This window comes from Somniosus microcephalus, chromosome 8, assembly GCF_052327205.1.
Source record: "Somniosus microcephalus isolate GS21.2 chromosome 8, FLI_Smic_1.0, whole genome shotgun sequence".
Lineage (NCBI taxonomy): Eukaryota > Metazoa > Chordata > Chondrichthyes > Squaliformes > Somniosidae > Somniosus > Somniosus microcephalus.
In genome coordinates, this window is record NC_140994.1 from 257,769,588 (window position 1) to 257,791,972 (window position 22,385).

At 44.6% G+C, this 22,385-nt stretch overlaps 1 protein-coding gene across 1 annotated transcript in view; it reads left to right on the forward strand.

Annotated features, from left to right (window-relative positions):
* diaph1 (diaphanous related formin 1) overlaps positions 1-22,385 on the forward strand; it is a 432,569-nt gene that overhangs the window by 114,292 nt on the left and 295,892 nt on the right. Inside the window, exons 5-11 of the mRNA XM_085995955.1 lie at positions 2,038-2,168; positions 8,135-8,221; positions 9,188-9,248; positions 10,245-10,384; positions 14,726-14,834; positions 18,633-18,743; positions 19,926-20,044. Of these exons, the coding sequence (XP_085852081.1) occupies positions 2,038-2,168; positions 8,135-8,221; positions 9,188-9,248; positions 10,245-10,384; positions 14,726-14,834; positions 18,633-18,743; positions 19,926-20,044 (758 nt within the window). The remainder of the gene's footprint in view (positions 1-2,037; positions 2,169-8,134; positions 8,222-9,187; positions 9,249-10,244; positions 10,385-14,725; positions 14,835-18,632; positions 18,744-19,925; positions 20,045-22,385) is intronic.

Here is a 22,385-nt window from a genome sequence, read left to right on the forward strand (position 1 = left end):
CCGTGATTTTTTTATCTTGTGCAGTAATCTTTTGTGTGGCAGCTTGTCAAATGCCTTTTGGAAGTCCAAATACACCACATCCACTGGTTCCCCTTTATCCACCCTGTTTGTTACGTCCTCAAAGAATTTGAGCAAATTTGTCAAACATGACTTCCCCTTTGTAAAACCATGCTGACTCTGTCCGATTAAATTATGCTTATCCAAATGTCCTGTTACTGCTTCCTTAATACAGGAAACTTTCATTTAACCGGAGGTTAAAAGTCCGGAAAGCTCTATCTACCGGCAAAATTCAGGAGCCGTTTTCTATAGGTTTTTTTACTTCTCGTTGCTTTTTTTTCCCCAGTCAGGCTCTGTAAGGTCTGTAGCTAAGCAACAGCTTCAGCTAGAGACGCTTGCAGCTGCAGCCGACTGTTTTGAAGCTGTTGCTAAGCAACAGGGTTTGTTGATTCACACGGAGCTGAAAAGCTCTGTATGTTTCAACATTAGGGCTGGATTATACGGCAGTTTTGATCTAACGGCACCAGCTCGGTCCCGTCAGTGCCGGATACCAGAAAGTTTCCTGTAATGGACTCCAACATTTTACCAACCACAGATGTTAGGCTAACTGGTCTATAGTTTCCAGCCTTTTGTCTGCCTCCCTTTTTAAATAAGGGCGTTACATTAGCAGTTTTCCAATCTGCTGGGACTGTTCCTGAATCCAGGGAGTTTTGGAAAATTACCACCAATGCATCCACAATCCCTACCGCTACTTCTCTCAAGACCCTAGGATATAAGCCATCAGGTCCAGGGGATTTATCTGCCTTAAGTCCCATTATCTTACCGAGTACCACCTCCTTAGTGATTTTAATCGTGTTTAGCCCTCCCCCCCCATAGCCCCCTGTTTGTCCAGTGTTGGGATAATTTTAGTGTCCTCTACTGTAAAGACTGATACAAAATATTTGTTCAATGTTTTTGCCATCTCCATGTTCCCCCACCACTAATTTCCCAGTCTCGTCCTCTAAGGGACCAACATTCACTTTAGCCACCCTTTTACTTTTTATATAACTGTAGAAACTCTTGCTGTCTGTTTTTATATTTTTTGCTGGTTTACTTTCATAATCTATCTTCCCTTTCTTAATTAATCTTTTAGTTATTCTTTGCTGGCTTTTAAATGCTTCCCAATCTTCTATCCTCCCACTAGATTTGGCTACTTTATATGCCCTTGTTTTCAGTCGGATACTATCCTTTATTACTTTACTTAGCCATGGATGGCTGTCTTTTCTTGTACGGAAGGAACATACACACAAGTTAACGGTGATTGGTTGACCCTTGTTAAGTGGTAGGTCATCTGCTGATTGGGGCTTGCTCCTCTTCTGAGTTTAACAGTGCAGAGTTCAGCCAAAGATTTGTCAAATAGTCATTGGCTGCTATTTTCTGGACACTCAGTTATGTACTGAGGGTCATAGAGCTTTATTAAAGAATGTTAGCTTCTTAAAATAGCGAGCAAGTCAACTCAATGCATTTTTTCGCCCAGCCAGCGAAAGCCAGGGATACCTCGATGAGTAAGTGACTGATGCGTATTTCCGGTTAAAATAGAGGTATTGTAGGAACGGAGGTTCCTATCAAAAAGACTGAGTTCGACTCAGGTAATTAAATTAATGAACTTTAATGAAATCAAACGAGTTTAAACTGGAAGCTGCTAGGACACATCAATAACAGGTCTATTCTCCTTGAGGGCTCCACGAGGACTGATCCCCTGATCAGGAGACTGACGTCATGACATTATCACGTTCGTCCTGCCATTGGGGCATCACGTGACTAACGGCATGACGTCATCACGTGCTGTAAAGGTAACTGGGCATTGTACAGTCAAACAGTGTAATTAAAGGTACAGGCACAGACAGTAACTATATTGCTGTTAAAGGAATTATGTACAACTGCTCTGAGTCCTGTGGTGGCTCCGCCACAGTAGCACGAAGTCCTGCTGTGTGTTGAATTCTACCTCCCTCGACCTGGGGTGAAGTCTTTCTCAAGTGGAATTTTTTTTCCCTTTTTTAGGGGCAAAGTCAGAAGGAAAGTTCCAGATCAGCGGTGATGTACATCCAAGAATTGAAGTCGGGAGTACGAGAGCACCAGCTGCTAAGTTGTTTGGAGTCCTTGCGGGTTTCTCTGAACAATAACCCAGTCAGGTAATAGAAACGATAGGGATTCACCAACGTGTGGGTTACTAATTTTGAAAGCGATTTTTGCGTAGTGTCAGATCTCGTTCAGAGGTTGCAGCTGAGGTTTAAGCTTTGATGTCTGTTTAAAAAAAGAAATCCCATGTCTGTGCATACAGATCATGGAAACCTACAAGAGGACTCGATTGAAATGCTGCATTGGAAGAATGGCTAGTCTCAATACGTGTTTCTAGTTCATCTCCTCTTCATGGAATGAATGTGCTATTTTTAAACAAAATGAGAATATCTGCCTTCTAAAGTTTTATAACAGCAAACAATGTTTGTGCTTTTAACTAACCATCCTCTGCACTCCATAAATGTAGCTGATTCCAGTCTCTGCCATCCATCAAAAACGCGAGTCACCTGAATGTTTCCAGACAAGGCACTAGAGCTATTGTACTTCATAATGCAGCAATATAATGTGTACAGTTTCAATATGAAACAGAGAGTGAGCCCAATATATTTGGTATCTACTTTTCAATAATGTTTATAAAACAAATGCAAAATGTATTTTGCTCGTTAAAGACTATGAATCAGGATATTCCTCATTCCGCTTTCACCGTGAGAGTATAACTACTGGCATAGATATGCGGTGCGGTGCAGTACACAGTCCCCTACTCCCATAGTGTATAAAAACTCTGACCATGTGCCAGTTCATGTTCACCAGCTGAATATTCTTTATACAGTGCCTTTCACAACCTGAGGATGCCCCAGTGCGCTTTGCAGCCAATTAAATACTTTTGAAGTATAGTCACTGTTGTAATGTGGGGAAAAGTGGCAGCTCGTTTGTGCATAGCAAGGTCACACAAATATCAACAAGGTAAATGAGCAGATAATCTGTTTGGTTGAGGGTTAAATGTTGGCTGAGTCTCTGGGAACTCCCCTGCTCTTCTTTGAAAATGCCATGTGACCTTTTACGTCCACCTAAGATGGCAGACGTCAGGTTTAATGTCTCATCTGAAAGGCGGCACTTCCGACAGTGCAGCATTCCCTCAGTGTTGCACTGAAGTGCTAGTCTAGATTTAGTGCTCAAACCTCTCGAGTGGGCCTTGAACCTCCTGACTCCGGGGAGAGTGCGCTACCTACTGAGCCAAGGCAGACATTTTTTAAGACAAAGTACCTGGCATCCTCCACAGCTTAGAGAGACATTGAGTTAGCAAGCATTGTGTTGATTAATCTGGCCTCTCTGGGACTTTTATGCTTTCCTTTTGAGGTTTCCCAGGAGCCTACAGTGCTTAATTTTGTTGACATCACGCAAGCAGGCTCTCTAAAATAGACTAGGCTGTTCATTTCAGAACAAGTAAAAGGATGAAAAGCCGTGCTCTTTAGCTGATATGGTAGTACCACTGGACAATCGTATGGTCCCTAGATGGCCAAATAAAGGACGATAAAGTGTTCAAAATCAAACATGAACATTGACATATAAGGGGGTAAAGAAAGAACTTGCATTTATATAGCACCTTTCATGACCTCAGGATGTCCCAAAGTGCTTTACAGCCAATGAAGTACTTTTGAAGTGTAGTCACTGTTGTAATGTAGAAAACAGGTGAGGAACAACTTGCATTTATAGAACGCCTTTAACGTAGTAAAGCTACCCAAGGCACTTCACAGGAGTGTAATAGGCAATAATTGACACCGAGCCGAAGGAGGCGTTGGGACAGGCTACCGAAAGCTTGGTCAAGAGGCAGATTTTAAGGAGCGCTTTTAAAGGAGGAGAGTGAGGTTTAGGGAGGGGCAAAGGGAATCGGGGATGCACAAATTAGATTTGTACACTGAATGCAGATTCTGTACCTGAGTTGATCTGACGACCGGTGCATCCTTCAGTATTGACCCATGCAAGACAATAGCTGCACCAAAAGAAGCTCGGTGCCTCAAGTTGTCGGCTTACATAAGAACATAAGAAATAGGAGCAGGAGTAGGCCAATCGGCCCCTCGAGCCTGCTCCGCCATTCAATAAGATCATGGCTGACCTGATCCTAACCGCCAACCTACTATCACAGAACCATCTCCTGAATCTAACAGAATTAGACACACGAAATAGGAGCAGGATCAGGCTACACGGGCCCGCTCCGCTACCCACAGGGCCATGTCCGATCCGAACCTAGACTCATGTCCAAATTCCTGCCCGCTCCCCGTAACCCTTAATTCCCTTTACTTCTAGGAAACTGTCTATTTCTGTTTTAAATTTATGTAATGATGTAGCTTCTACAGCTTTTTGGGGCAGCACATTCCATGGACCTACCACCCTCTGATTGAAGTAGTTCCTCCTCATCTCAGTTTTGAAAGAGCAGCCCCTTATTCTAAGACTATGCCCCCTAGTTCTAGTTTCACCCGTCATCGGGAACACCCTCCCTGCATCCACCCGATCCAACCTCTTCACAATCTTATATGTTTCAATAAGATCGCCTCTCATTCTTCTGAACTCCAATGAGTAGAGTCCCAATCTACTCAACCTCTCCTCATATGTCCATCCCCGGGATTAACCGAGTGAACCTCCTTTGTACTGACTCGAGAGCAAGTATGTCTTTTCTTAAGTATGGACACCAAAACTGTATGCAGTATTCCAGGTGCGGTCTCACCAATACCTTGTACAACTGAAGCAATACTTCCCTATTTTTATATTCTATCCCCCTAGCAATGAAAGCCAACATTCCATTGGCCTTCTTAATCACTTGCTGCACCTGCATACTAACCTTTTGAGTTTCGTGCACCAGGACCCCCAGATCCTTTTGTACTTCAGTACTTTCCAGTTTCTTGCCATTAAGATAATAACTTGCTCTACGATTTTTCCTGCCAAAGTGCATAACCTCACACTTTCCAGTATTGTATTCCATCTGCCAAATCTCTGCCCACTTACTTAGCCTGTCTATGTCCCCTTGCAGGTTTTTTATGTCCTCCTCACTCACTACTTTCCCTCCCATCTTAGTATCATCTGCAAACTTTGATATGTTACACTCGGTCCCCTCCTCCAAATCGTTAATATAGATTGTAAAGAGTTGGGGACCCAGCACTGACCCCTGCGGAACACCACTAGTTACTGATTGCCAGTCTGAGAATGAACCATTTACCCCAACTCTTTGCCTTCTGTTAGATAGCCAATCCATGCCAGAATATTACCCCCAATCCCGTGATTTTTTATCTTAAGCAATAATCTTTTCTGTGGCACCTTGTCAAATGCCTTTTGGAAGTCTAAATACACTACGTCCACTGGTTCCCCTTTATCCACCCTATATGTTACTTCCTCAAAGAACTCCAGCAAATTTGTCAAACATGACTTCCCCTTCATAAAACCATGCTGACTTTGTCCTATTAAATTATGATTATCCAAATGTCCTGTTACTGTCTCCTTAATAATGGACTCCAAAATTTTACCTACCACAGATGTTAGGCTAACCGGTCTATAGTTTCCAGCCTTCTGTCTACTGCCCTTTTTAAATAAGCGTGTTACATTAGCAGTTTTCCAGTCTGCCGTGACCTTTGCTGAGTCCAGGGAGTTTTGGAAAATTATTACTAATGCATCCACAATCCCTACCGCCACTTCCCTCAAGACCCTAGGATGTAAGCCATCAGGTCCAGGTGATTTATCCACCTTGAGTCCCATTATTTTACCGAGTAGCACTTCCTTCGTGATTTTGATCGTGTTTCGCTCCTCCCCCCCTATAGCCCCCTGTTTGTCCAGTGTTGGGATATTCTTAGTGTCCTCTACTATAAAGACTGATACAAAATATTCATTCAGTGTTTTTGCCATCTCCATATTTCCCACCATTAATTTCCCGGTCTCATCCTCTAAGGGACCAACATTTACTTTAGCCACCCTTTTTCTTTTTATATAACTATAAAAACTCTTACTATATGTTTTTATATTTTTTGCTAATTTACTTTCATAATCTACCTTCCCTTTCTTAATCAATCTTTTTGTTATTTTTTGCTGTCTTTTAAAGTTTTCCCAATCCTCTATCCTCCCACTAGATTTGGCTACCTTATATGCCCTTGTTTTTAGTCGATTACTATCATTAATTTCTTTACTTAGCCACGGATGGCTGTCTTTTCTTTTACACCCTTTTCTCAGTGGAATATTTTTTTTTGGAAGTTGTAACATGTATCGTCTTACCCTTTAATCTATTTTCCCAATCCACTCTACTCAATTCCGCTCTCATACCTTCATAGTCTCCTTTATTCAAGCTTAGCACGCTTGTTTGAGATCCAACCTTCTCACCCTCTAATTGAATATGGAATTCAACCATGTTATGGTCACTCATTCCAAGGGGATCCTTTACTAGGACATTTTTAATTAATCCCCTGCCTCGTTACACAGGACCAGATCTAAGGTTGCTTGCCCCCTGGTCGGTTCAGTTACATACTGCTCAAGAAACCCATCCCTAATACACTCAATGAACTCATCCTCAAGGCAGCCCTGCCCAATTTGATTTGTCCAATTAATATGATAGTTAAAATCCCCCATAATTATAGATGTTCCCTTATTACAAGCCTCAACTATTTCCTGATTGATACTCCGCCCAACAGAGTTGCCACTGTTCGGAGGCCTATAGACTACGCCCACTAGTGTTTTTTTCCCCTTATTATTCCTTACCTCCACCCAAACTGTTTCATTATCCTGATCTTTTGACCTAATATCATTTCTCTGTATTACAGTGATTCCTTCCTTTATTAACATAGCCACCCCACCTCCCCTTCCTTCCTGCTTGTCCTTCCTGATCATTAAATAACCTGGTATGTTTAATTCCCAGGCATTGTCACCCTGCAGCCATGTTTCTGTAATGGCCACAAGATCATACCCATATGTAGTTATTTGTGCCATTAACTCGTCTATTTTGTTACGAATGCTACGTGCATTCAGATAGAGAACTTTCAAATATGTTTTGTGACACTTAGTTCCTGCTTTTGCCCTTTTTATTACTTTACCTTTTACTCCATACCTTCTGCCCCTTCCTGACACGCTCTGGTTTTTAATTTCCCCACTGCTACCTAAGCCTATGACCTTCTCTGTTGTCATTTTTATTATTTGCTCTCCAGGAACCTCCCCCCCCCCACTAGTTAGTTTAAAGCCCTCTCTACAGCCCTAGTTATATGATCCGCCAGGACTCTAGTCCCAGCACTGGCCAAGTGAAGCCCGTCCCAATGGAACAGCTCCCTCCTGCCCCAGTACTGGTGCCAGTGTCCCAGGAAGCAAAACCCATTTCTCCCACACCAGTCTTTGAGCCACGCATTTAACTCTCTAATTTTATTTGTCTTAGCCAAATTCTTGCCTGCACTGACACCTTTTGTAAAGCTTTAAATGATGTGCAAAATGTGGTCGCTCACAATCCTGTTAAACGTTTGTTCCCTAAACACGATACCACAACTTGCCAAATCTGTTTTGAGTTCGCAACAGGAACCTGTAAGGAATGGTTGTAGCCTGTTTCTCGTATCATTCAGATCCAGATAGGGCAAGAACAGTAAACCGAAGAAATCCACTGACACGTGTTTGGTTGTCATTGAATGTACATCGGTAGCCATTGGTGTCGTGGCCACACTGGAGGAGTTGATGCCTTCAGTCGACCCTGGGGATTCACTGGCATTTAGTAACATTAAGCTGTCACTAGCAACAACCGCTGCCGAGCAAGCCTTGGCACTGGGTTTCCTTCGGGTAGTGTTCCCTGTAAGCTGCACGCATGCACAGCCGCGTAGTAATCTGCAAGGTCCCACGCAGGCCGCTCACAAGCTTTTACCTCGGAAATACCGCGCGTGTGCAGAAATTTAAAGGGACCGCGCATCGAAAGAAACTGGCAGCGCAGAACAAAGTGCCTTTAGGTTGTCCTCCTCCGGAGGTAGTCTACTGAGCCATAACACAAGAAAGTATCTTGAAACAAACCCAGCATTGTGCTCTCGGCTCGCAAACTGTATAGAATAAATCTGTTTGTTTTTCCTTCAAACAGTTGGGTGCAGAACTTTGGTGCAGAGGGGCTAGCGACACTGTTGGATATATTGAAAGGGTTACAGGATGAGCAGCTGGATCCTTCAAGGTAAAGTAATCACAGCACTTTATTTTTAGTGGCCGTCTTTTCACAGATATGCTTGAAGTTCTCTTTGCTAGCTTGCCCTTCTTGAATCAAATATCTCTTATTAAAAACTAGGCATTTAAATGGTCTGTGTTTCTCAATTTCTTAAAACGGACCCATTTTAAATCTCGTGACTAATCCAGCTGGTTACCTTCTCTGGAAACTTGGTAATGCCCGAGTAAATTGGAAGGTAATCTGAAGTACGCCCAGGGGCTCGTCCGCTTGTTCATTTGGTAAAGACACTGAACTATACAAACTGGGATGGTCCCAAGCTCCATCCCTGGTCTGTGCTGAGATGCTACAATTGGCATCAGAAACTCTTGGGTTGGGAAAGGATAAAAAAAAATCAACCAGGACATCTCTCCTAATAGATATCCAGCGACCCATGCTGGAGGGTTACATGTGTGTGGAATAAAAAGAGAAAATGCTGGAAATACTCGGCAGGTCAGGCAGCATCTGTGGAAAGAGAGAAACAGAGTTAAGGTTTCAGGTCGATGAACTTTTGTCAGGACTGGAAAATGCTATCGATGTACGGTAACAGGCTTTAAGCAAGTGCCAAGGCAGGGAAAGGGGAGAGGCGAGGAAAGAACGAAAAGGGGAGGTGTGTGATCGGGTGGAAGGCAGGAGTGATTAAATGGCAAAAGGGATGTTGGTGCAAGGCGAAAGGAGATGGTAAATGGGACTAGTAAAGAAATAAAAGATGGGTCTAGACATATGTGTGGATGTTTGCTGGGGACAATACTGAGCTCTGAGGGAAGGGTCTTAAGGCCTGAAAAGTGAACAGACACTTGTTTTCCCACAGACGCTGTCTTGAATTGCTGCGTATTTGCAGCTTTTTCTGTGTTTATTGGTCGCAGGATTTTTTTTTAATTGTGTGCCGTGCCAGCTTGTTTTACGCTGTACTAATAATCGCATTGTTCTCTTTTGCAGTATAAACTACAAAGTTCAACATGAAATTATTAGGTGCCTCAAAGCTTTTATGAACAACAAGGTGCGTGTTTTAATATTATTACAGAATGCGTAACGTTGGATGGATTGGCGTTGGATCCACTTAATAGGACTTCAGCTTTTTTTTTTAAAGACTTTTCAGTTTATGTAGATCCTCATTCACCATGTTTTGGTGCCTGTAAGCACCAAATATTATCAACTATAGACTAACTCAGGAATGTAGCATTGGGACATTTTTGCTTTCCAAAAGAATCCGAAGCTTCATCAGTGCTGTGGCTCGTCGAGTTTTTCGTTGTTTCTTGAGCAGTTGAGGTAAAGTTCATTGACTGACTGCAGACTAAAGAGAGCGCACAAGGTGGAGAAAATCCACCCAAGGGGTTGGAATAAAGACTCGGTAGAGTGCTTTCTGCTCTCCTTCCGCGCACCCCCCCCCCCCCCCCTCCATCTTCTCTCTGAATTCCTATTGGAAAATACCTTTTTTGAACTAATCTCATGGGTACCTTGCATTTTGGGTACTCCTTCCCTCCCGAGGTTAATGTATGTTTTATAGGCAGGCTTCAAGGTGACCTTGGTTCTTGCCATGGTTTGTGCAGCGGACACTGTTTTGTTTGCCCAAGTTTGGACCCAGGCTGTAACCCCTGTAATTCTCCTCTTTCCCCACCCCAGCATCAGGTGGGTATGAGGTCTCCAGCTAGCTCCACACCTGAGGGAGGGCTCTGTTGGGATTTCCAGCACCCCTTCTGAGGGAAGGTATTGAACACTTGTAAATAAAACAACAAAGAAGAAAATTACAAAAGCAAAATGCTGCGGATGCTGGAAATCTGAAATAAAAACAGAAAATGCTGGTAATACTCAGCAGGTCAGGCAGCATCTGTGGAGAGAGAAACCGAGTTAACGTTTCGGGTCGATGACCCTTCGTCAGTACTCTGAATGTTCAGAAGAAGAAAAGTAATTTGGTCATGAACAGTAGGCCCTTTAGCATCTGAAAAGAGATAAGACAGGTTAACGGTGTAATTTTCTTTCAACTTTCACTATGCAGTATGGGATAAAAATGATGTTGGATTCAGAAGATGGCATTCTGCTGCTGGTGAAGGCTGTAGATCCCAATGCTCCAGCCATGATGATTGATGCTGTCAAGCTCTTGTCTGCTATCTGTATCCTGCCACATCCGGAGAACATGTAAGCATACGATTCTTTAAAAGCAGCACTTGTTGCACAAACTCTGTTTGCAAATTCAACAGCAGAGATTCATTGATACGTGAACCAGTGCACGTATCTTGGTACGATAGCGCCTGCTTCTCAGTTGAACTATCGCTCCTGGTCATTTGCAGTTAACTTTCTGCAAGCTATCTCTTCGAGTTGATAGAAACATAGAAGATAGGAGCAGGAGTAGGCCATTCGGCCCCTCGAGCCTGTTCCGCCATTTAATGAGATCATGGCTGATCACCCAAATTCAGTACCCGGTCCCAGCTTTCTCCACATATCCCTTGATCCCTTTAGCCTTAAGAAATATATCTAACTCCTTCTTGAATATATTTAATAAGTTGGCCTCAACTGCTTTGTGTGGTAGAGAATTCCACAGGTTCACCACTCTCTGGGTGAAGAAATTCCTCCTCATCTCTGTCCTAAATGGCTTACCCCTTATCCTTAGACTGTGACCCCTGGTTCTGGACTCCCCCGCCATCGGGAACATCCTTCCTGCATCTAGTCTGTCTAGACCTGATAGAATTTTATAAGTTTCAATGAGATGCAAAATTGTAGAGCAAGGCTCAATAACTATAGGGTCAGTTTTGGGCAAACTCCGTGTTGGGGGATCGACGAGCTCAAACGGATATTTGAAAGAGGAAACCAAAGGCACAAGAATTGAACAGGGAAAATTGCCAAAGTCAGGGTAACCGCGAGAAATAATAGAAGTAAAGAATATACTTGCGTTTGTTCACTAATGTTATTGCGAGTATAAAGCTGGTTGCCCGCCTTTTTACGCGTACTGCAGGTTTTGCTATCGCTAATGAAAGGAGGAAAATATACGCCTAAAAGGGCAAAAGAAGCTTGGATCATAGGTAATGGCGAGAGCGCCAAAGGATGTATTTTTTGCTCAGTTGTTAACAGATTGTTGACGAATTGTGAATCCAGTTATTTTAGCTCCAGCCTGTAATGCTTTTTAGATAAGTTCATTATGAGTTACGAAGAAACAAAATATGTGTAGAAGGCATCTAGATCAGACAGTATACACTCTCTAGAATGGTCAAGAACATGAGGGGGGGGGGGGACTGGGTGAGGTTCTGAGGAATATTTTTTGAAGTTTTATATGAAGAGCTGTACCTGTATAGTGAACAATAGCAAATGTTAGCTTGACATTCAACTATAGATAAACTTAGAAATCAAATCAAATCAACTTTTATTGTCATTGTTAGTGCACAAGTGCAGTACAACGAAATGTAGGCTTGCGGCTCCCGAGAGTGTACAATTTGGATTAGGACACTTAAACATTTCAACATACATTTGTACATATATATTAGCATAAATATGACCATAATAAAGTGAATAAAGTGCATCGGCAGATGTGCAGGCTTTAGTGTTTATTTGTGGAGTTCAGTAGGATGACAGCCCTGGGAAAGAAGCTGTTCCTAAATCTGGTCGTACGGGTGCAAATGCATCTGTAGCGTCTTCCAGATGGTAGGAGGGCGAACAGACTGTGGCTGGGGTGGGTAGGGTCTTTGATGATGGTCCGTGCCCTCCGTAGGCAGCGTTTCTGATATATATGTTCTATGGTCGGTAGCCGGGTGCCGGTAATGCGTTGGGCAGTTTTGACTACCCGCTGCAGGGCTTTCCGGTCATGGGAGCTACAGCCGCCGTACCATACCGTGATACAGTTTGTCAGGATGCTCTCTATAGTGCAGCGGTAGAAGTTAGAGAGGATCGGGGGTGACAGATTACATCCCTTCAGCCTCCTCAAGAAATATAGGCGCTGCTGGGCCTTCTTCACCAGAGAGGAGGTGTTGAGGGACCAGGAGAGGTCTTCCGTGATGTGGACTCCGAGGAACTTAAAGCTGGCCACCCTTTCCACCTCCGCCCCATTGATGTGGATGGGGGTGTGACTTCCGCCTTTGGACTTTCTGAAGTCCACGATTATTTCCTTTGTTTTCTTGGTGTTAAGGGCCAGGTTGTTGTCGGCGCACCACTTCACGAGATGCTGGACCTCCTCCCTGTAGGCTGGCTCATCATTGTTGGTGATCTGGCCTACTACCGTGGTGTCATCTGCAAACTTGATGATGGTGTTGGAACCATTAACAGCCACACAGTCGTGGGTGAAGAGGGAGTAGAGGAGGGGGCTCAGCACACATCCTTGTGGGGCCCCCGTGTTCAGGGTCAGGGGGGGGAGGTGTGGTTGCCTAATTTGACAGACTGGGGTCTGTTTGTTAGGAAGTCCAGGGTCCAGTTGCAGAGGGAAGTGTTCAGGCCAAGAGTTTGGAGTTTGGTGGCCAGCTTATTGGGGACGATAGCGTTGAATGCTGAGCTGTAGTCTATAAACAACATTCTGATGTAGGTCTCCTTACCATCTAGGTGATTCAGTGCCGAGTGTAGAGCAGTAGTGATTGCATCCTCCGTTGATCTGTTTGCCCGATAGGCAAACTGGTGTTGGTCAAGGGAGGCAGGAACACTGGCTTTGATGTGGGCTAAGACCAGTCTCTCGAAACACTTCATTATGATGGGTGTGAGTGCGACAGGTCGATAGTCGTTCAGACACGTCACAGCCGCTTGTTTAGGCACAGGAATGATGGTGGCGGTCTTGAAGCATGTAGGGACTACTGCCTGGGCCAATGACAGGTTGAAGATGGCGGTGAAGACATCAGCCAGCTGATGGTCCCATTAGTCTAACAAGCACTTGATCATTTTATGGGCTACTATCTATCAATGATCATCTAAAGACCACAGATGCCATAAGGAATAGTAAACCATGGCTTCATGGCTCACAAATCAAATGGACAATTCACTAGGTTAATTCCAGAAATGAGGGGGCTGACTTATGAGGAAAGGTTGAGTAGGCTGGGCCTATACTCATTGGAATTTAGAAGAATGAGAGGTGATCTTATTGAAACATGTAAGATACTGAGGGGGCTCGACAGGGTAGATGCAGAGAGGATGTTTCCCCTCGTGGGGAAATCTAGAACTTGGGGGCACAGTCTCAGAATAAAGGGTCGCCCTTTTAGAACTGAGATGAGGAGGAATTTCTTCTCTCTGAGGGTCGTAAGCTTTTGGAATTCTCTGCCCCAGAGAGCTGTGGAGGCTGGGTCATTAAATACATTTAAAGTGGAGAGAGACAAATTTTTGCAAGATAAGGGAGTAAAGGGTTATGGGGAGTGGGCAGGGAAGTGGCTTTGAGCCCTAGATCAGCCATGATCTTACTGAATGGCGGAGTAGGCTCGAGGGGCCAAGTGGCCTATTCCTGCTCCCATTTCTTATGTTTACTTATGTTCTTATGGACTTCTTTAAGGCGGTAACTATCTACTTGGACTCTCCAATAAGCTACCAGATCTGAGGCTTGAAATGAACGTCACATCAGTTAATTAAATTGCAAAATAATGTATCCAGTGAACTGCAGCAGTAGCAGAAATTATTAATATAGCCAATTGGTCAATATAGGTGATTGCCAATGTATACTGTACTGCTGAGCAGCATTGCTCACCTCTTCAAATTGAAGGTTGCTGTGACACAATGCATTTAACTGCTCAAATCTTTTTCCTGTTTTACAACATGTACAGAAGACTTGTTGAATTCGAGCATTGCAGCACCAACACACTATGTATATTACAGTCTGTGTGTACATTAGGTTTGCTTGCACATCATAGAATCATAGAGAAGGAGGCCATTCAGCCCACCGTGCCTGTGCTGGCTCTCTGAACGAGCTACCTAGCAGTCCCACTCTGTTTTCCAATGATTATTAAGGCTAAGTATAGATCTCGTCTAGTCTGCTCTACATTTAGTCTGAATGATGGTACTGTAATCAGTTCTGATGTGTTTGATTTGGCGATACAGTTATATGTGTGTGTATCGTGCAATGTTTCACTCCAATAGTTTGCTTCCTTTAGCACTATAGGAGTTCAGAATATTGGGAGCTTTGGGGGCAGCATTGGCTCTAATCCAGGAGCTGTCTCCTATTCTTTTTGATTAGTTCAATAGGATCTTTTCTGTGCACAACATCTCATTCAAAGAATGGTATTCCCTGTAGACATCGTCCCTTGCACTGGAGTGTTAACCAGTCTCCACAACTCACCCAGGTTGCAGTTTAAACCCTCAGAATTCTGTTAATATTTGCACATGCGTAACTCAGAATTATTATTTTTTTAATTTCCATTTTGTGACGGGGTGTTGCTCACCATAAAATGTGCAATAAGCTGTGAATGTTAAGAGGAAGGTGAAATGAGAAAGGTTAGCTGTACGTTGCGAAGTGATTATTGGAAATGTGGAATTATTAGCAGCTGCTTAACACCGATTTCTGTTATAACTCTCCCTTTTCAGACATGAAAAAGTACTGGAAGCACTGACAGAGAGAGCAGAGCAAAAGGACAGTGAAAGGTTCAAAGCCCTGTTGGTTGGATTGAAGATTGAACAGAGCATACCACTGAAGGCAAGTCATACTCCTGAAAAGACAAATAGGGCAAAAACACCGTCCATTTAAAAAAAAAAAAAAAACTGGCTTTGCATCGATTTGTGTTGGTGTTCTAAATTTGCTCTTGATGGAAAGTTAGTACCTCTTTTATTGGTGCTGTTCTACATCGAGTGTGTCCTTTATTATTTTCACAACACACGAGGTGTGTACACATGCCTGGTGGTAGTAATGGAAATACAGGAGAAAGTTTGAGCATCGCGGATCCCCCAGCGATATTACTCAGCCAGTACAGATAGCACTTTAACCTGCCTGGTGGTAACTTGTTAGATTCTCAGCGCTGGACATGTTTAATATTGGTATTGATGCATCACAATGACCAGCAAATTCTGGGACATTGTAGTGGCACCAACACCAAACTCGTCCCTGAGATCATCAACCTTTGGAGGCTAGCAGAGCAAAAAAAATATTCCAGGCAGCTGGTGCGATTTCTAAATGGTTTTTATTGCTGTACTCCTTTGTAAATATGCAATTAAATATCAAATACAGGAAACTTTTTTTATCCGGCACCGACGGGACCGGCGTGGTGCCGGTTGATCAAAAAGTCCGGATTACGGAGAGGTATACTTACCAAGGTACGAGAGCCCCGTACACGGCCACAGGTACAGGAGCCCCTGTTGCACGGCCACAGGTGCAGGAGCCCCTGTTGCACGGCCACAGATCCAGGAGTCCCTGTTGCACGGCCACAGGTGCAGGAACCCCGGTTACACGGCCACAGATCCAGGAACCCCGGTTACACGGCCACAGATCCAGGAGCCCCTGTTGCACGGCCACAGGTGCAGGAACCCCGGTTACACGGCCACAGATCCAGGAACCCCGGTTACACGGCCACAGATCCAGGAGTCCCTGTTGCACGGCCACAGATCCAGGAACCCCGGTTACACGACCACAGATCCAGGAGTCCCTGTTGCACGGCCACAGGTGCAGGAACCCCGGTTACACGGCCACTAATATATAGTAAAACTTACCTGAACCTACTCCTGAATTTTGCCGGATAAGAGGTGTTTCCGGATATTTAGGTGTCGGTTAAAAGAGAGTTTCCTGTATATGGATCTGTTGGATGTAGGCTAGTAAGTCTGTCGCCATGACTTAAGTGGCCACTGTTTCTCAGTTGGACCTTTTTGGTGGAACATCTCACATCAGTGAAGTCTCTGCCAACAGCATACGGGTGGAGGAATGGGCCAAGAGTGAGAGATCCAATACTATCATTTAATTTGGATCTTCTCCGTCGAAGTTACACCTGTTGTTGATCGAACTCCGAACTCCATTACAGGTCACGGGTTTTATGTGGTGTTTCCAAGCCTGGTCATTCTGTTGCTCCTTCGGCTGAGGGACTGCATTTTAAAGAAGGAAATCCTTGAAATCGCCCCTTGTGCCTACACAAAGGGACTTGGTAGACCTCCTCCAGCCCCACACCAACGACGTGGCTGAATCTTAAATAACAACAGAAAATGCTGGAAAAACTCAGCAGGCCAGGCAACATCCGTGGAGAGAAAATAGAGTCGACGTTTTGGGTCGAAACCCTTTGTCAAGACTGAAGAAGCGCAGGAAATGAAATAGATTAAAAGGCCAGTATGGGGGCTGGGAGAGAACAAAAGAGAAGAGGCGTTAAGAGGTATTCAAAACCAGACGAGATGGTGATAGGACTAGTGGAGACAACAGACAGCTCTAGATTAGGTGTGAAATGCGCTGGCAGAATGGGAGACAGCTGCCATGTGGGAGAGAAAAAGGGGGGGGGAAAGGGCCAAAACAAAGGTGTGGATAAAAAATATAAGTAAAAATGTAATTGGGGGCCGAGGTTACGATCTGAAATTGTTGAACTCGATATTGAGTCCGGATCTCAATTGGCTGAATCTTAACCGCCTAGAAAGCTGCTCTGATGCATCAAATTGCTACAAGGAATGGATTGCAACGGTTCAAGAAATCACCTGCCACCATCACCTCAAGGCAACTAGGGATAAAAAAGAAAGTCTTACATTTCTGTAGCGTTTTTCACGACCACCGGATGTCCCAAAGCACTTTACAGCCAATGTTTTTGTGATGTTGACAGAGGGATAACTATTGGCCAGGGCACCGGGGATAACCAACTTGCTCTTCTTCGAAATAGTGCATTGGGATCTTTTGCGTCCACCTGAGAGAGCAGACAGGGCCTCGATTTAACGTCTTATCTGAAAGACTGCATCTCCGACAGTGCAGCACTCACTGGAGTGTCAGCATAGATTTTTGTGCTCAAGTCCCTGGAGTGGGACTTGAACCCACAACCTTCTGACTCCGAGGCGAGAGTGCTACCCACTGAGCCACAACTGGCACTAAATGGACAATAAATGCTGGCCTTGCCTGCGATGCCCACATCCCTTTTTAAAAATTCACTCTGCTAAGAGTGACAGTGTCTGGAACAACCAGTTTCCTCGCAGTTTTACACCATTTATATTTCTTTTTGCCTTTTACAACTTTCTTTCCCTCCTCTGCTGACGAACGCTGGCAGCTCTCTAGTACCTTGCCCAAGTTTTCATAAGTGAGCCTTGACAGTGAGAATAGGCAGACCATGGGGTGAATCACAGCTGAGCCCTGTTCTGATCTGGCTTGACTGCATCCTAAAGAAAGAAAGACTTGCATTTATAGAGCATCTTTCATGACCAAAGGATGTCCCAAAGCGCTTTACAGCCAATGAAGTACTTTTGAACTGTAGTCACTATTGTAACGTCGGAAATGCGGCAGCAGTTTGCACGCAGCAAGCTCCCACAAACAGCAATTTGAGAAAGACCAGGTGATCTGTTTGAGTTAATTGAGGGATAAATATTGGCCAGGACACCGGGGATTACTACCCTTCCCTTCAAAATAGTGCCATGGGATCTTTTACGTCAACTGAGAGAGCAGATGAGGCCAATGTTCCCTGTAATTTTGTTTGGCGCTGCGCAGTACTCTGACAGTGCAGCACTCCCTCAGTACTGCCCTGGAGTGTCAGCCTAGATTTTTGTGCTCAAGAGCCTGGAGTGGGGCTCGAACCTGCAACCTTCTGACTCGGGCGCGGGTGCTACCCACTGAGCCACAGCTAACACTTACGCCTATTTTCTAACCGTGTTCGCCGAAGGGGCTAAAAGGGTTAAATTATGACGACCAGTTGCATAGACTATGCTTGTATTCCCTTGAATATAGAAAATTGCGAGGCGATCTAGTTGAAGTGTTCAAGATAGGCTAGATAGAGAGAAACTATTTCCTCTGGTGAGTGTCCAGTACAAGGGGACGTAACCTTAAAATTAGAGCTAGGGTGATGTCAGGAAGCACTTTTTCACACAAAGGGTAGTGGAAATCTGGAACTCTCTTCAACCAAAAAGATGTTGAGGCTGGGGGGTCAATTGAAAATGTCAAAAATGAGCTTGGTAGAATATTGTTAGGCAAGGGTATTAAGGGTTAGGCAACCAAGTAGATGGAGTTAATATACAGATCAGCCATGATCTAATTGAATGGCGGAACAGGCTCGAGGGGCTGAATGGCCTCCTCCTGTTCTTAAGAGCAGTCAGGTGCAGGAACCATGGCTGATTCTTGTCGCCTTCTGCTGCTGGTTAACTGTAGCACCCTGCTGAGATCTGCTGATTCGGTGTAGATCAGACCCGGGATCTTCCTGGTTTATAATGCTGTTTCTTTAAATTATTTCTGTTGTTTATGTTTCTTTTGTAATAACGATTGGGTTTTTAGTAACGAGGCATCAACGATATAATTTTCTTTTGAACTGATCTGGAATTAATTTTCTCTCGTCAGGTGGCATGCATGCAGTTCATTAATGCCCTCATCATTCCCGCTGACGAACTCGACTTCAGGATTCACTTGCGGAGCGAAATCATGCGTTTAGGACTCAATCAAATCTTACCGGTGAGCCGCGCTCTGTTATCCACGGGGGTTTTCAGCCTCGATGAAATTTTAAATTAACTATGTGCACGCAAGCTAGCAACAATTTAAAGTGGGTAGCTGGCTTGTAAGGGAAATAAAAATTGGACTCCGAAGCCGCAGGATGAGTTATTAGGCGAGTTGCTCAAAATGCTTGGCCACTGAGGTAGGTACTGAGGGTGTTAATGGAGGAGGGGGAGGTGGAGAGACGTTGGGGGGTCCCCGGTAGGGAATTCCAGTGTGCGTGGCTCAATTGGCTGAAGGCATGGCCGTCGATGGTGAGTGCAAAGGGAGGAGGAATGCTCAAGAGGTAAGCGTCAGAAGAGTTTGGGGATTGTGGGGGAGGTGGTAATGCTGGAGAAGGTTACAGAGATCTGGAGAGGTGAAGTTAATGGGGGGGGGGGGGGCGGATTTGAACCCATGAATGGGAATTTTAGATTTGAGGCATTGGGGAACTGAGCGCCAGTGTAAGTCAGCAAGCGCAGGGGTATTCATGGGCGAATGGAACTTGGTACGGAATGAGACATGGGCAGCAGAGTTTTGGATGAGCTGGGGTTTATGGAGGGTGAAGGATGGAAGGCCTGTCGGGAGCATTGGAAGTGACACTAGCACGGATGAGTGTTTCAACAGCAGAATGGCTTGAGGTTGGGGCGGAGCTGGACAATGTTATTGGGGTGGAAATATTTGGTCTTTGTGGTGGAGAGGATATGGGGTTGGAAGCCCAACTTGGGCTTTCGTCCGATGCTGCGGATGCAAATCATCTGGTTCAGCCTGAGACTGGGGGGATGGGGATGGAGTTGGTGGCGAGGGAACTGAAAATAATGGCTTTGGTCTTTCCAATGTTTTATCTGGGAGAAATTGTGGCTGATCAGAGATTGGATGGCGGACAAGCAATCTAACAGCACAGAGGCAGTGAAGGGGTCTTGAGAGGTGGTGAAGAAGTAGTGCTCGGTATCATCAGCATACACGTGGAAGTTGACCCCATGGGAAGTTTAATTCCTCGTGCATCTAAAGACTTCTTGTAAAGAACTTACTTCCTTACCGGGAACCCGACCCAAACCTTCATATTAGTGTCCACACATCGTGGTACCCTAGGACATGAAGTGTTCAAGCGTCACAAGTATTGATGAATCCACAATCTATATTGTCTCACTTACTATTTTCCAGGAATTGAGGAAAATTGAAAATGAAGAGCTTAATGTGCAACTGAATGTGTTTGATGAACACGGGGAGGAAGATTCGGATGACTTGAAAAATCGTCTGGATGATATTCGGATAGAAATGGAATATCCTTTTCAATGGTGCTTGGTGGTGCTGGGTAGCTGCTTGTGTGCGCATGTGCCTGTCTGCGTGTCTTTTTCTCGTGGAGTTAATTTTAGTTTCTCAAGAAAACCGTAACCTTGGCAACAGACGAGGTGTTGAAGCTTCCCTCTTTGCGCAGAGCTGAACAGTTAAATTTGCCCACATTTTGCACGCAGTGATCAGGCTAGGCAGCAATCTGCTTTCGACAGGAGCTCTGAATACCTGCTTCCCAAGATCAAATTATATTGAAACCATATATACATCGCAATAAGGCCACTCGGTTACTCTCACATGCTCCTGGTCCATTCCTGCTCTCCTATCCTCTTGGGGTGCTCTAAGTACCAGTAATTTTTCTAAACCTAGCTTGATTTGCCTGGTGTAAATACTGTTGTATTTCTCCCTCACCCCCGCAGTACTGCCCAGTGGCACTCTCCTTGCTCTGATTCCCACGGAATGGCCTGCACCATTGGAGCTGGTGGCGAGGGAACGGAGTTTGTGACAGGGGCTGAAAATAATGGCTTTGGTCTTCCCAATGTTTTATCTGGGAGAAATTGTGGCTGCTCCGAGATTGGACGGTGGACAAGCAATCTAACAGCACAGAGGCAGTGAAGGGGTCTTGAGAGGTGGTGAAGTAGCGCTCGGTATCATCAGCATACACGTGGAACAATCTGCTTTGTATTCCTGTCTGTGCCACCGCTTGTATCTCTCTGAATCTGGGTAAAAAAGTGACAACACAAATGCCTGCCTTGGGATGTTTTACCAGGTTACAGGAGCTATATAAATGCAAGTTGTTGTTGCATTACTGCCTAGAAGGAATGGGAGCGATGCAGGAGGTACTGGTCGTGTACATTTTGGTAAGTAGTGTATATACGTGCATACATACTTGGATGTTCGAGTGGGAACAGAGCACTCTAATGGGACGTGCTGCAAAAATCCAATTAGTGTTAGATGATGGTTATCAGGCCTGGTGCGTGGTGTATAGGTCTCCAAGGTAGCTTTAGTCATTGGCTGTGTTTTTCCTCAAGCTTTCCATCATGGGATTCACCTCGCTAAAATTTAGCCCATTTGTTATTTAAATTATCAGGGTTAATGAGCCAATCAAAGGTCAACCACTACTGTTATGGCATAGTTTTATGCTAATCTTCGTTGATGGGAGGACTGCAGTAGACCTCCAGGAAATCAAATTGGTTATAGTTTCATAGAATTACATAGGATATTACAGTACAGAAACAGGCCATTCGGCCCAACCAGTCCATGCCGGCGTTTATGCTCCACTTGAACCTCCTCCCGTCTTTCCTCATCTGACTCTATCAGCATAACCCACTACTCCCTTCTCCCTCAGATGCTTGTCTAGCCTCCCCATAAATGTATCTATACCATTCGCTTCAACCACTCCCTGTGGTAGCGAGTTCCACATTCTCACCACTCTTTGGGTAAAGAAGTTTCTTCTGAATTCCCTATTGGATTTCTTGACGACTATCTTATATTGATGAAGCTCGAGGAACAGCACCTCATCTTCCGATTAGGCACTTTACAGCCTTCCGGACTCGATATCGAGTTCAACAACTTCAGATCATAACCTCGGCCCCCATTATATTTTATCCACACTTTTGGTTTGTGCCTTTTTTTCTCTCTCCCACATGGCAGCTGTCTCTCACTCTGCCAGCGCATTTCACACTTCATCGAGAGCCATCCTTTGTCTCTTTACCTGTCCTATTACCATCTCGTCTCACCTTGATTATCTCTTAATGTCTCTTCACCTCCCAGACCTTCCCTTTTGTTCTTTCATCCCCTCCCCCATTTCCCAGCCCCCAAACTTGCTTTTTAATCTGTTTCATTTCCTGCTTTTTTTCTCAGTCCTGACGAAAGGTCATCGACCCGAAATGTTAACTCTGTTTCTCTCTCCACCGATGCTGCCCTGGCCTGCTGAGTTTTTCCAGCGTTTTCTGTTGTTATTTCGGATTTCCAGCATCCGCAGTATTTTGCTATTGTTATATTGATGGCCTCTGGTTCTGCTCTTCCCCACAAGTGGAAACATTCTCTCTGTATCTACGCTATCAAAACCTTTCCATAATTTTAAAGACCTCTATTAGGTCACCACCGCCCCCCCCCCCCCCCCCCAGCCTTCTCTTTTCAAGAGAGGAGAGAGGAGAGCTCTTCATTCTTTCCTGTTCAGCTAATTTACAATACGCAAACTGTGGAAGAATTGCAGCGTTGTGTCAAAAAAACTGAAAGCGGCTGCTTGTCAACACTCTTGGGATAGATAGTTCCTGCCTGGCAATTTGAAGGGCTGGTATTAAACTTGGTTTCCTTTCAAAACAGGCT